The 12,528-nt window shown below is 40.1% G+C and overlaps 1 protein-coding gene across 7 annotated transcripts in view; it reads right to left on the bottom strand.

The window, feature by feature from the left end:
• The window catches only part of SLC25A13 (solute carrier family 25 member 13), a 190,305-nt gene that overhangs the window by 8,879 nt on the left and 168,898 nt on the right, over nt 1-12,528 (bottom strand). For all 7 annotated transcript variants that reach the window (XM_045052405.1, XM_003982783.5, XM_019825505.3 and 4 more), the window contains one exon: nt 3,888-4,026. In XM_045052405.1, the coding sequence (XP_044908340.1) occupies nt 3,888-4,026 (139 nt within the window). The remainder of the gene's footprint in view (nt 1-3,887; nt 4,027-12,528) is intronic.

Genomic DNA, 12,528 nt, shown 5'->3' on the forward strand with positions numbered 1-12,528 from the left:
TGTTGCACTCAGCTCCCAAATGACTCAAATGACCTTCACCTCCTGCATTTACACCTCAGCCTCTGTTCAGTCTCCTTGTACATTACACAGAGCTGATGGGTGTAACCAATAGGATTGTGTGGAAGTAAAGGAGTGTGACTTCCAAGGTTTGGTCACAAAAGACATGGCAGCTGGGGCTTTGCTCTCTTCCCCTGTCTTCTCTCCCCACCCTGGTCTCCCCTTTCCCTTCATCCCTCTCTGAGCTGGCTCCTGGGGGGGGGGGAAGGGGAGTCAGTCACCTTGTCACAAGAACATCCAAGGTGACCTACAGTGAGACCATGTGGCAAGGAACTGAGGCCTCTTGCCAATGGCCATGTGACTGAGCCACCCTGAAGGTGAATCCTCCAACTTCAGCCGAGCCTCTGGCTGACATCTTGACTGCAACCTCACGCCAGACCTTGAGCTAGAGGCACTCAGATAAGCTGCTCCCAGTCCACAGAAACTGTGAGATGATCAGTGTTGGCTGTTTCCAGCTGGTCAGTGCTGGGGTAATCTGTTATGCAGCAATAGATAACGAACAGAGAAGGTATCTGAACAACAGCTCTGAAAGATGCTGGGACAGCTGCACCGCTAACAAGGCAGCATGGGGACAGAAACTAGTTCCAACTTCCAAGAATAATGTAGTAATGCATTAAAAACAGTCATGCTTTTTACCAGCAAACTCACTTTAGAGAGTCTAGATCTCCAAGGAAAAAATGTCCCAGAGTAGGGGAAAAGCCTTTAAGCACAAAGATATTTTTTACAATACATTTAAATTTTTTTTGAAAAAAATTTAAAAATCTAAGATTGAGGGTTAGGTAACTATACGACAGTTAAAAACTACGTTTACAAAGTTTTAAAACATAAAATGTTATTATTGAACATTTAAAAATACTTATTATGTGCCAGGTACTTTCTTGAATCTTTCCATTTATTAATGTGTACCTACTGACCTCAAAATAACTTTATGAGACTAAGACCGTTTTTTACCCATGTGTAGATGGGGAAACAAGAAGAGAGGGGTTACACAACTGCAGGTCACACAGTTCTAAGTGGGGAAACTAGAATTGGAATCTGCCCAGTCTGGCCTCACAGCACATGCCATTAACCATTGTGCTGTGATGGCTAACAATGCTTCAGCTATGAAATTAAGTGAAAACCACATATCCACAGTGTGATCATAGTTAAAACTATGCATGGTCAGATACCACCTTACGGCTGTCAGAATGGCTAACATGAACAACTCAGGCAAAAACAGATGTTGGTGAGGATGCAGAGAAAGAGGATCTCTTTTGCATTGTTGGTGGGAATGCAAGCTGGTGCAGCCACTTTGAAAAGCAGTATGGAGGTTCCTCAAAAAAGTAAAAATAGAACTACCCTACGACCCGATAATTGCACTACTAGGTATTTATCCATGGGATACAGGTGTGCTGTTTCGAAGGGACACATGCACCCCCATGTTTATAGCAGCACTATCAACAAAAGCCAAAATATGGAAAGAGCCCAAATGTCCATCGATGGATGAATGGATAAAGAAGACGTGGCATATATACACAATGGGGTATTACCCGACAATCAAAAAGAATGAAATCTTGCCATTTGCAACCACATGGATGAAACTGGAGGGTATTATGCTAAGCAAAATTAGAGAAAGACAAAAATCCTATGACTTCACTCACATGAGGACTTTAAGAGACAAAACAGGTGAACATAAGGGAAGGGAAACAAAAATAATACAAAAACAGGGAGGGGGACAAAACAGAAGAGACTCATAAATATGGAGAACAAACTGAGGGTTATGGGAGGGGTTGTGGGAGGGGGGGATGGGCTAAATGGGTAAGGGGCACTAAGGAATCCACTCCTGAAATCATTGTTGCACTATATGCTAACTAATTTGGATGTAAATTTTAAAAAATAAAAAATAAAATTAAAAAACCCCCAAAACTATGCATAGTTAAAAATGATGCAAGGGGGAACAAATTAGCAGAAATGTTAAATAGGGATTATCTTAGAGTCGTGGAGTAACAGATAGTATTTTGTTATTTACCCTTTCGGTTACTTTCCACACTTTCCAAGTGTTTTACACAATTTAGCAATATTATTTTCCTAATCATTAAAAAAAAAAAAAAAGAAAAAAGAAAAAAAAAAACTGAAGGAAGAAAATAAACCTCCAAAGAGAAAACGACAACATCAACAAAAAAACCCAAAAACGCCTGCTAGTAATTTCTACAGCTCTGGTAGCATGGATTACCTAGGAAATTCCTACCCAAAGATAAAATCCCTTCTGGGTGGCTATCTGCCTTCAAGAGAAGAGTACAGGCACTATTTCTGTTGTATTTTGGAGAGAGGCCTAGACTTTGATCTTGAGCTCTAATACATATCCTCTGATTTTACAACCGATACCTGGAATAATTTACAGACAGATTCTCTTGATTTTGATGTAATACTGACCAATGCTTATTGAGTATTTACTATATGCTAGGCACTATGCTAAGTCCCTCACATGGGTGTTCCCACTTGTATCTCACAGGCACACTCTGTAGTCAGTACACTTATCATCTCCATTCACAGCCAAGGTTAGGTAATTTGCCCAAGCAGCACACTACCAACAGGTGTAGCAGTTCTCCCCAGTAGGTCCTACCTTATTTCAAATAAGTTATTTATATTGTACAATGTACAAAATGCACTGCATTATAACCTTTTGGTTCAGAAAATATTATCGTGTATACACATGTAAGTGACATACAACAGGGCACAGTCAACCAATGGCTAAGTTGGGATTAAAACTGGGAATTCTATATTATAGTCTCGAAATCATTATTTTTTTCTTGATAGAGGTAGAGTGGCCTTGTACAACAAGGGTCCCTGAGCAGCCAGGAAAGGGCAACCTTGCCTCATTTACCAACATCACTGCCTTTGAAAGAAAAGGGATTAACTAAGAATTAAAGAAAAGCTCCATGGGTTCCTGCCTTAGGGGCTCCCCAGGTTACAGGCAGGTCCACAAAACAGCAAACAACTTCTCAGATCAGGGGCTTGTTCTCCTGAGACTCAAGTCAACAGCTCTCTGGAGAACAACACCTGTATCAAAAATGTTTGGACCCAGCCATCCCAGGACTGCCTTAGGGTTTGTTAACTCATTAAATGTTTGCTACCACCTGGAGAGCGAATCCGGATTGTTCCAGCCTTTAGGATCTCTGAACCAGGGGCATCAAAGATCCAACTGATTCCTGCTGTGGCTATAATCAAATTTCCTCTGGGAATTTACATTGGGTTGTGGAGGACAAGCTTCCCCCTCATCATCTGTTTTTTTTTTTTTTTTTTTTTTCCTATTGACACAGTCACTGTAGCACTAAAAACAAGGAGAGTCATTTCCCTCTGGGATTCAATGAACACACACACACCCTGTTCCTGTAACACAGCGATGAGGAGTCAGTAGTCAGTACTACGTCACTTTTATCTAGATTCTGGACAAGCATTTATATACCATTTCAGTTAGACACTTTAAAGCACAATGATTCAAATTTGTAAAAACTTTCAGCTAAACAGTCATCACTGGTATGCTGTGAAGTGGAATTATGAAACTATAGGGAACTTGGAATTCAACAATGCCAAAAAATGCACCAAATTTTTCTGGACCTTCCTGGCAAGAAATTAAGCTTGCCTAATCTGTCACCAAATTTTCCTGGCAAGAAATTAAGTTTGCCTAATCTATTCTGCCAGAAGGTTAATTTCTTCTCCTTTCTTTTCAGTAGCCATTGAAAGCAATCTGTAGCCTACCTCACATGTGCCCAATCAAGAACTATAGGCAAAAAATTCCAAGGTAGTGACATGGGAGAGGGGGAGAACAGAGCCCTGTGAGGGCCACTCACCAGCTATAGCGCCAGCCAAGAGCAAGCTTCCGGGACTAATCTGCCCATCTTCATTTGCAAAGGAAGCCTTCACATGAGCATAGCACGGGAAGTAGATGGCCGAGAAAGGAATGTCCCGCAGAAAGCATGCTTTGGCACCCTGTACATTTGAAAAGGAAGAAAAACCACATGAAACACATATCCCATTGAGAAGATCAAGCTTTTCTGGAACTTACCTCAGAACAAAATATTCCTGGAGAAGACCAAATTTGTACTCACAAACTGAAAGGGGAACAGAAAAAAAATAACCCAAATTCTGCAAGTAACAAATCTGAATTTTGTTTTTCAAAAATAAAACAAATTTCATTGTGCAGTGTGAGAAAGAGGGAGGCACTTCTTGTTTATTGCAATGGCTAGATTTTGATTAAAACACTTCTGGAACTCTGCCCGCAACATCTCTTTAAATCCCTACCGATGGCAAGTCAGTCACTGGCATCTCAAGGAGGGTCTGTACTCAGAAGATGGACAGCAAAAACCAAGAGGCCCCTTTGTTTACATACTAGGAAGCAAATTATATAGGTGGCAAGGGAAGAGGTTTGTTCTTTATATTGTTTAAGACTCTGATGAAAGTGTTGGACTCTTTCCCAGAAAAAAATTACACATACGTAAAAAATTATATACCTTTTGAAGGGGTTCGTGGATCCCCTAATTTATTCACATATTTGCCCCTTCTCCCCAAGGGTATGAAACATTGATAAATGCTTATTCTAAAGCTTAAAATATTTATAATAATTCCTACCCATTTAAGAGCTGTGTATAGAGCAATCAACAACTAGAGCAAAATCTTCAAACAATTTCTAGTGTCAAAATAATGCATGGGGAGGCCTTGAGAACTGATGTGTGTCTAGAAATGTAGCGTTCTGAGGAAAACCACAAGACATATATTGTACTTTAGGCAGGCCAAATGGGAAGGAAGTCACCCCTTTTCAACACCTAATGATTTAATACCATTTCTTTCACAGATTTCTAATACCTAAAAATTTCCACTAAACTGAGAGATTCTTCAAAGAAAATAATGAATCCATCCAGATTCAACAGAACTAGCCAAGCCCAGTGACATTTAGTAAGGTCTAGTGATGTTGGATCGCAGGTATTTTTGCTTGATGCTAGGCTCCACTGTCAAGGTTCCTTAACACTACAGATCTGTTACTACAGCCTTTGCTTTCTGACTCCATCATTACACTCCTGACTCAAACTGCGACTGTGGGTAATAAGACCCTTAGTCTTTTTCATACGAATTGCTGGTAACCTAGGTCTACTATAACTTAATTAGTTGCCTTAAATAAGTAACATAATTAGGACTTTGTTTCACCCCATTTAAATTCATCCTAGCTTCGCCCATCCTTCTAACCAGAACAAATGCTTGGAATCTGGATTCTGTTGTGTTGGCTACTTCCCAATCAACTCACCCATGAATGTGTTAAGATATCTTTGTCCTTTCTATATAGATATTTAAAAAAAGGGGGGGGGGCAAATCCACATCATGTACTGCTTGCCAATCAACCCACACTTTTGTATCTTGTCTACCCCCGAAACTGTTAAATGCCTAACTGAAAAGAAGAACCATAAAGTGGTTTTATACATGCAAAGTGATGCTCAGGACGATTAATCCATCAACTGCACATTTATTAAGGGCCAAACTATTGGCTTCCTCAGGGGAGATCCTTGGAGGCAGTGCCCAGAGAAAGTCCAAAACTCAGGATAGGACTCTCCAATCTTTCCACCTCCCCCAGCTTTTTCAAGGATGAAAAGTACAGTAGAATGCCAATATCCATGCACAGCATCCAGTCCTTCCCCTGTGATCATTACTGTGTGAGGGTAACACTTTCATCCGTTTGTTTCACTATTTTCACTTCCTTTTCCTCATTTTGCCTCCAAACCTTCCTAGGAGTTGTGCTAGTCATTTACTCCCATGCAGACAGTGTTTGGGAGATATTCAAATTAGATGCCAAATAACCAATTTAAATTAAGATCAGTTAAATCTTCTTCACATCTGGCTCTCCATATATAGTGAAAGAAACACTGCCATAATGCTGACTTTTTAAACAATCTCTTTAGAGTAATTTTTAATAAGCTGATACAATTCTTCCTCCCACAAATCGTGTTTTTTACTAAACCTATTAGTTTTTACTTTTACCCTCACTTCCCAAATATTCACATTTTAGAGCCAAACTTCAGTCTATTTTTTTGCTGGTAATACTTTTCCTTCAAAATGTTTCTCCCCTCATTAGAAAATATTAACTGCTCATCATAGACAATACAGAAAAGCATTAGAAATTACAATTGCTTAATTTTCACCAGCTAAAGATAACCACTGCAACTGCACATGTTTTGGAGCTTTTCCTTCATCAGTAGCATTAATAACCATTCCATGGTTGAGACCATCATTCTGTGGTTCTGAGTTATCCTTTTCTTCCCTTTAAATTCATGGTATGTGGTTTTGTGGGGTTTTCTTGGGAGGTTGGAGTGGGGGAGGACTGGTATGGTCTAACATCTCTTTTATTACTCAGCCATATTGCCCAAATTTCCTTTCTATTTGTTGTTTCCAAAACTCTACCGCCATCTTTGGTCTTGGCAGTCCTGTGGATTAGGCCCCATGTTCTCATTCTTCTCAAAGCTTTGTAATGACTTTACTTTCCCATTTTCCTCTCTCTGGTCAGCCTGGTTCCTCTTAAATAAAGCTGTTCAATGCCTCACTCATCTGATCAAACAAGGTACCCCTGTCACCGTGCAACTTCCTTGATGAATGCTAAGCTGGGAACATCAACACCTTGAATATCACCTCTTCATTCATTTAACCCCCAAATACCACCCTTTCCACTGAGCATTCTTTAACCAGAAGGTAGACAGGCAGTGAATTCCACACAGCTCCACATTGTCTGCACTTTCTCCATGATGTTTTGGGTTTTCTTCATGCTCTTATATCTTGCCTATATCAGTGTTGCCTAATTCAGAAAATAAGCAACCAGGGGTCAGGAACCAGGGGCTAGAGAACACTCGGCAAAATCTTTGGCTGTCAGTTGGGGCATGTTTCTGGTGACACTGATTTGACTTTGCCAACTCACACAAAAAAGAAAACACAATGAAAAAGAGAAACGAGAGGCTCTGGGATATGCTGTCAGGCCCTACTGGGAAAACAAACTCAATTTCTTGGAAAAATATATTAGAAACCAAAGCCAAGCTTTTAGTTTTCAAATAAAGATCTATAATTTTAGGGGGATACAACAGCGCTTAGTTGATAATTTTGTACTGGGATATTAAAATTTGAAAAAAGGAGAGGAAGACAGCTGCTAGCCCCTCTAATGTTATGTGCCTTCAATATGATCAGAAGGCCATGGGAAGACATGATCTGAAATTAGAAACATCCTGATCAAAACACAGACAAACAAGAACAAATCTAAGGAAAGAGTGGAGCTGCACTATGAAACACCAAAGGAAAAATGGTCAGGAGGATGCCGTATTTTTCCTACCTGGAATCAGACAATGTGGTCCAGTAATCTATGCGTGCTAGAGACTGAACGTCAGACGGTGAAGAGAGGCCATAGGTTTCTAATTATTTGAGAAAAGGGAGAAGGAAAAGCCAAGAAAGAGAGCTACCCTATGGGGCCAGGGGTTTAGGAATAAATGAGGGAATAACCACACAAGTCCTGAGGAGGTAACACCTGCAGTACTAACGTAAGGAGGGAGGGGGACGAGGACGGCTGTGTCTCCTTGCCTCTCCTGGAGCCTGTACCCTTCAACAGCACAGCACCTCAGGCGTCTCCCTGCAGCAAATCACTCTCCAGGGTCAGGAGGTGCCCGTGGCCTCTCTCACACCACAGGCATCTAAGTCCAATTCCCAAGGAGAGCTAACTTTGCAAAAGGCTAGAGAAAAAGACTTCTTAAATTTCCCTGGCCTCCTCTCCCCACCGTCTTCAGGTCTAAGGCACAAAGGCAGGTGCCAATTTGTAAGGCTGCCTCAGGCAATACCTGACCTGTGGCTCCAGTGCAATGAAAAGGGAAGCAGGATGTGGAAAAGGCTTTTAAAGTTCCAACAGGGAGAATGTTTCTCTCCCAGATTCCTTGATAAATCCTTCACTTCACGGTGAATACCCATTCTCCAGTCTTACATCACAACACAAACCTGTCTGACTTGAAATCTACTTGTGCCACTTACAATTTTTACTAAGTGATCAGCCATTCTGAACAGGCAACTTTATAATAAAGGGCAACATTCCATGCTGTCCAACAGCCTGCGTCAGCAACACAAAAATCATTACTTTGGCCATTAAAAAATTAATGAATTACAAAGTGTGTGCCACCTAAAATAAATCTTTAAATATTCTTGCCCTATAAGAAATCTACACATTTGCCTGCCTTAGGTCTTCCTCACTGGTTCTCTGGACATCTCTGCCCTCAGACACTCTGGTTAGCCCCAAATTTCCTTTGTGCACACAGTAAAGTCACTTGGGGGGAAATTCATAAATACAATAAGCAATCATCTAATCTCTTACTATTCATTAAAGCACTGTCTCCAAAGAGGGAAAATTATTGTATTTTTTAATTTAGTGGGCCTTCTTAAGTAACAGACAGGAACAGTAAAAGGCATCTCAGGGGAGACCTATATATAAATAAACTAGAATCAAAACTCAGACCTAGTTTAATTATCCACTCTGGCTCCATTCCTATTTTGTACCATTCTAAACCCTCTCCATCATCATTCTACTTAAAGTCTAGGAAAACTTCTTCAAGGGTTGGTCTCACTTAACTTACAGTTAGGAGTCTAAAACTGACACAGGCCAGTTAGGCTCAGAGACACTGGCCATAGTATCACCATGGCATCAGAATTCTTTCTCTTGCTTCTCATGCTTTTTTTGATATGGACACTGTGGAAAGCCCAAGGGAGTTTAATCAGTTCTTAAGTTGCTGAAATCATCCACGCAAGTTTACTCTGACAGCTCTGTCAGGCATGAAATTGTCAAAAGATAGAATACAACAGGATTTCTCTCTCTCTGCCACACACACACACACACACACACACACACACACACACACACACAGCTAGCTAGCTATCTCCAATATCTTTTTTTCTTCTTTTAAAGCTCTTCATCTTGGATGGTATCACACCTACCCAATCAATCTGAGGAACAAAACAAGCCTTAAGAATGATTGCTGATAAAGAAGTCAGGGCCACAGCAGGTCTTTTTGCATGCTAATTCCTGCTTATTGTAGCTGTACCTGCAACTACAGCTCTAAACAGAACATTTCTAATACAGAGGAAGGTAATTACATTCACAAAGGCACCTCTGTGTCAGGGCCGGGCACCAGGAGCCAGCAGGTCTGGGAGACAGAGGCTTAACAGAGACTCCTGCAGTGAATGCACATTGTCTAGCATGGGGGAAAATGCCAGACGGAGGGACCTGCAGCATTCAAGACAACAGTGGTGCACCTTGTCTGCGGAGGTTATTTAATGCTTCTGGCACCTGTAGTAAGAGCCACCCCTCCTTTTCTACCTTACAGGTTTAGAATTTATTTGGCATGTATAATTGTATATTTTGATCCTGGAGCTACAAACAATGGGCAGCATGTCATGTCTTGATCCCTTAGCATGCCTCTTGGTTTCTCCCAAGTGAGTTAACCCTTGTATACACAGTCTGGCAGCACTGCTCCTGCCCAGTCAAGGGAGAGTTAGGCCCACGTGCCTGGGATTTAAACACGGTGAGTTTCAGTATCTTGCTGGGAAATATCACTGGTGCCAAGACCCGTTACGTGATTGTGTCACTGGTGTTAAAACCAAATGAACCAGCCAACAACCGGAGACTTGGTATCAGTGACACTGAAATTACTTCAATTTGAATATAAAATATCAAACCTATTATTTAGTTTCATTAGGCCAGGGACTTTCAGGATATTGGTTTCTCCTTAATTTCACTGCAATTCTGACCAAAGCATCTTGGCAACTCAAGGTTTTTTTGTTTTTTTGTTTTTGTTTTTTGCAGGAAATGCCACTCCTATGTTGGTTCTGGTTCTCTACTCGTCTATTGCACACTGCTTTGTCACCAATGATGCTCATAGTGAGACAGGCTGGAAACCTAGTTAGTGGCACAGTTTTATGACATGAAATTTTGGTCTCTGAGCATGTCACCTTCATAAATCTAATCTATAAAACACATCCACCTTTTCAATTTTTCTTTTCTTTCCTTTCTTGCCTTCTTTCCCCTGACATCTCCCTACTATTTGCAAGTTCCACAATCTGTTACTACTCTAAGAGTTTATACCCTGGAAATTTTAATATACACACTCATGGTCTTTGTTAACTTCCTCCTGTATAATACATGCATTTTATACAACTTACATTATAAGCAACCCTCCCATCTTATGGTCATGTATTTTAATTCTAGCTTTAAAAACATGACACATTATAATTACCATTACACATATATTTAAATTCACACAATTCTACTTAGACTAAACATTTACCACTTTGTCATTCCTTCCTTACTGCATCTCAAAACTGTCATCTGGATCACGTTCCTTCTACCTGCAGTATTCTAGAATTTCCTTTAGTAAGAGCCTGATGGTTATAGACATTCTGAGTTTTGCTATGTCTTCATTTTATCCTTGTTCCCAGAAGACATTTTTACAGGGTCTAGAATTCTAGGTTGAAAGGTTTTTCTCTTGCACACATGGAAAACACCATTCCTATGTCTTCTGGCTTCCACTGTTCCTGTTTTTAAGTTAATTGTCATTTCAACCATTCTCCTTTGAAAGCCATTTGCTTTTCTCTCTGGCCATCTATGAGCTTCTCTTCAGCCTTGGTATCCAGCAGCTTCACTCTGACACGTTTAGTCTAGATTATTTTTATTTAATGTCCCACTTGCTATTTGTTGTACTTCTTGAATCTGTGGATTGATAGCTTTTAATAGTTGTGGAGCATTTTTAGCCATCATCTCTCTTTTCCTTCTGGTTTTCTTTTATACCTATTAAACCATCTCATACTTTCCTCTATGTCAATCTCCCTTTGTCTCTCATTGCTAAGTTCTAACTAGAATCTTCCAATTCACTAATTCTCTCTTCATCTGTGTTTAATCTGTTGTTAAAACCAGAATTTTGAAATGTTCAGTTTTAAATTTTAATCATTATAAATATTTTCACCCTTTTTAATTTTTTAAAACAAATAAAAAACACTAATTTTATTTTTGATAATTTTGAAATTTTAAGACTTAGTAGGTTTAAAATGTTGCCTGTTGTTTTTTGCTATCTTTTCTTAAAGTACCTTGTTGCCTTGTGTGACTTCAGATTTTAGACTATGAGCTGTTCAGTTTCCTTGCAACAATATCTATGAAAATTCTTTGAGGTCTGGGTTGAAGGTGGGCTCCTTTTGAGAAAATGTGTGTTTGCTCCTGTCAGATACCTGTGGATACTACCAATTTAAGATTTTGCCAGCTTGAGAGTTTTCATATCACCCAAGAAACATAAATTCAGCATTCAAACCCATGTGAGACAAGGTTAAAATTCCTAATTACCTCTAGGGGAGGGAACCCTCTTCCTTTTCTTTCCCTCCAGAACCAAAGCAAGTTTCCTTATAGCCCAGAATAGTAAAAGTGAGTATTTTTACTTTGCCCTTACACTGAGGTTAATATAACCCTTTGAGGGCCAGCTTTATGGAAGATGAACTTTTTCAGGACCAGGAATTGGATAAAGCAAGACTGGTCCCTAATGTAGAGACTTGAAGGAGGTACTCAGTACCAGAGATGTTCAATACAAGGTCAGCACCCGAGACTAGGTGCCTCCTTACATTTTGTGACCTAAGTGTCTTGCTTGCCTCGCCTTTTCTACCCCTTTCTTTTAGACTTAGTACTTTAGGCAGTACCTGGTTGTCCCTTGGGACATCAAAAATTAATGCTCAAGTTCAGGTGTTTGGCAAATGCCTTGAAGGCCAAAGCCAGGTTTAGGGTTCTGCTTATCCCACCTAAATTTTGGCTTGAATATTCCTCACTAGCTCATGGATTTGAAAAGGCTTGAACAAAATATATTAAAGTATATTACCCATTTTTATTTGTTTTCAATGGGATGATCAGTTCAAATATCCTAACTGCCAATGGCTCGAAACCCTATGGGGAGAACTTAATACCTTAAAGAGGAGATGCTCAAGCTGGCTTGTTCTTGACACATTCCCTCAACAAGTTTCCTTCAAAATGTTGCAGTATTACACAGGCAATGCCCTTGATAATTCCTTTTTAACTTTTTCTCATTGATGTAGATTTCAAAGTCCAAAGAGAAGGAAAAAGCTCTTTATCCCAATATCCTTCAGCACATTCAATGAAGGCCACTTCTCTGCATCATCAATCATTATGGCTGATCAGCTAGTTGAGCTGGGTATTCTCTTCATGTTCTATCTTCCTACATGCCACTCTTCTTGAAGAAAATGACTTTTCAGAGAAAAGGAGACTGTACTAAAAAAAAAAAAGTCATGGGATGCCTGGGTAGCTCAGTTACTTGAGTGTCCAACTTCGGCTCAGGTCATAATCTCACAGTTTTTGAGTTAGAGCCCTGCATTGGGCTGTCTGCTGTCAGTGCAGAGTCCACTTTGAATATTCTGTACCCCCACCCCCCGCGCTCC

Source organism: Felis catus, chromosome A2, assembly GCF_018350175.1.
Source record: "Felis catus isolate Fca126 chromosome A2, F.catus_Fca126_mat1.0, whole genome shotgun sequence".
Classification (NCBI taxonomy): Eukaryota; Metazoa; Chordata; class Mammalia; order Carnivora; family Felidae; genus Felis; species Felis catus.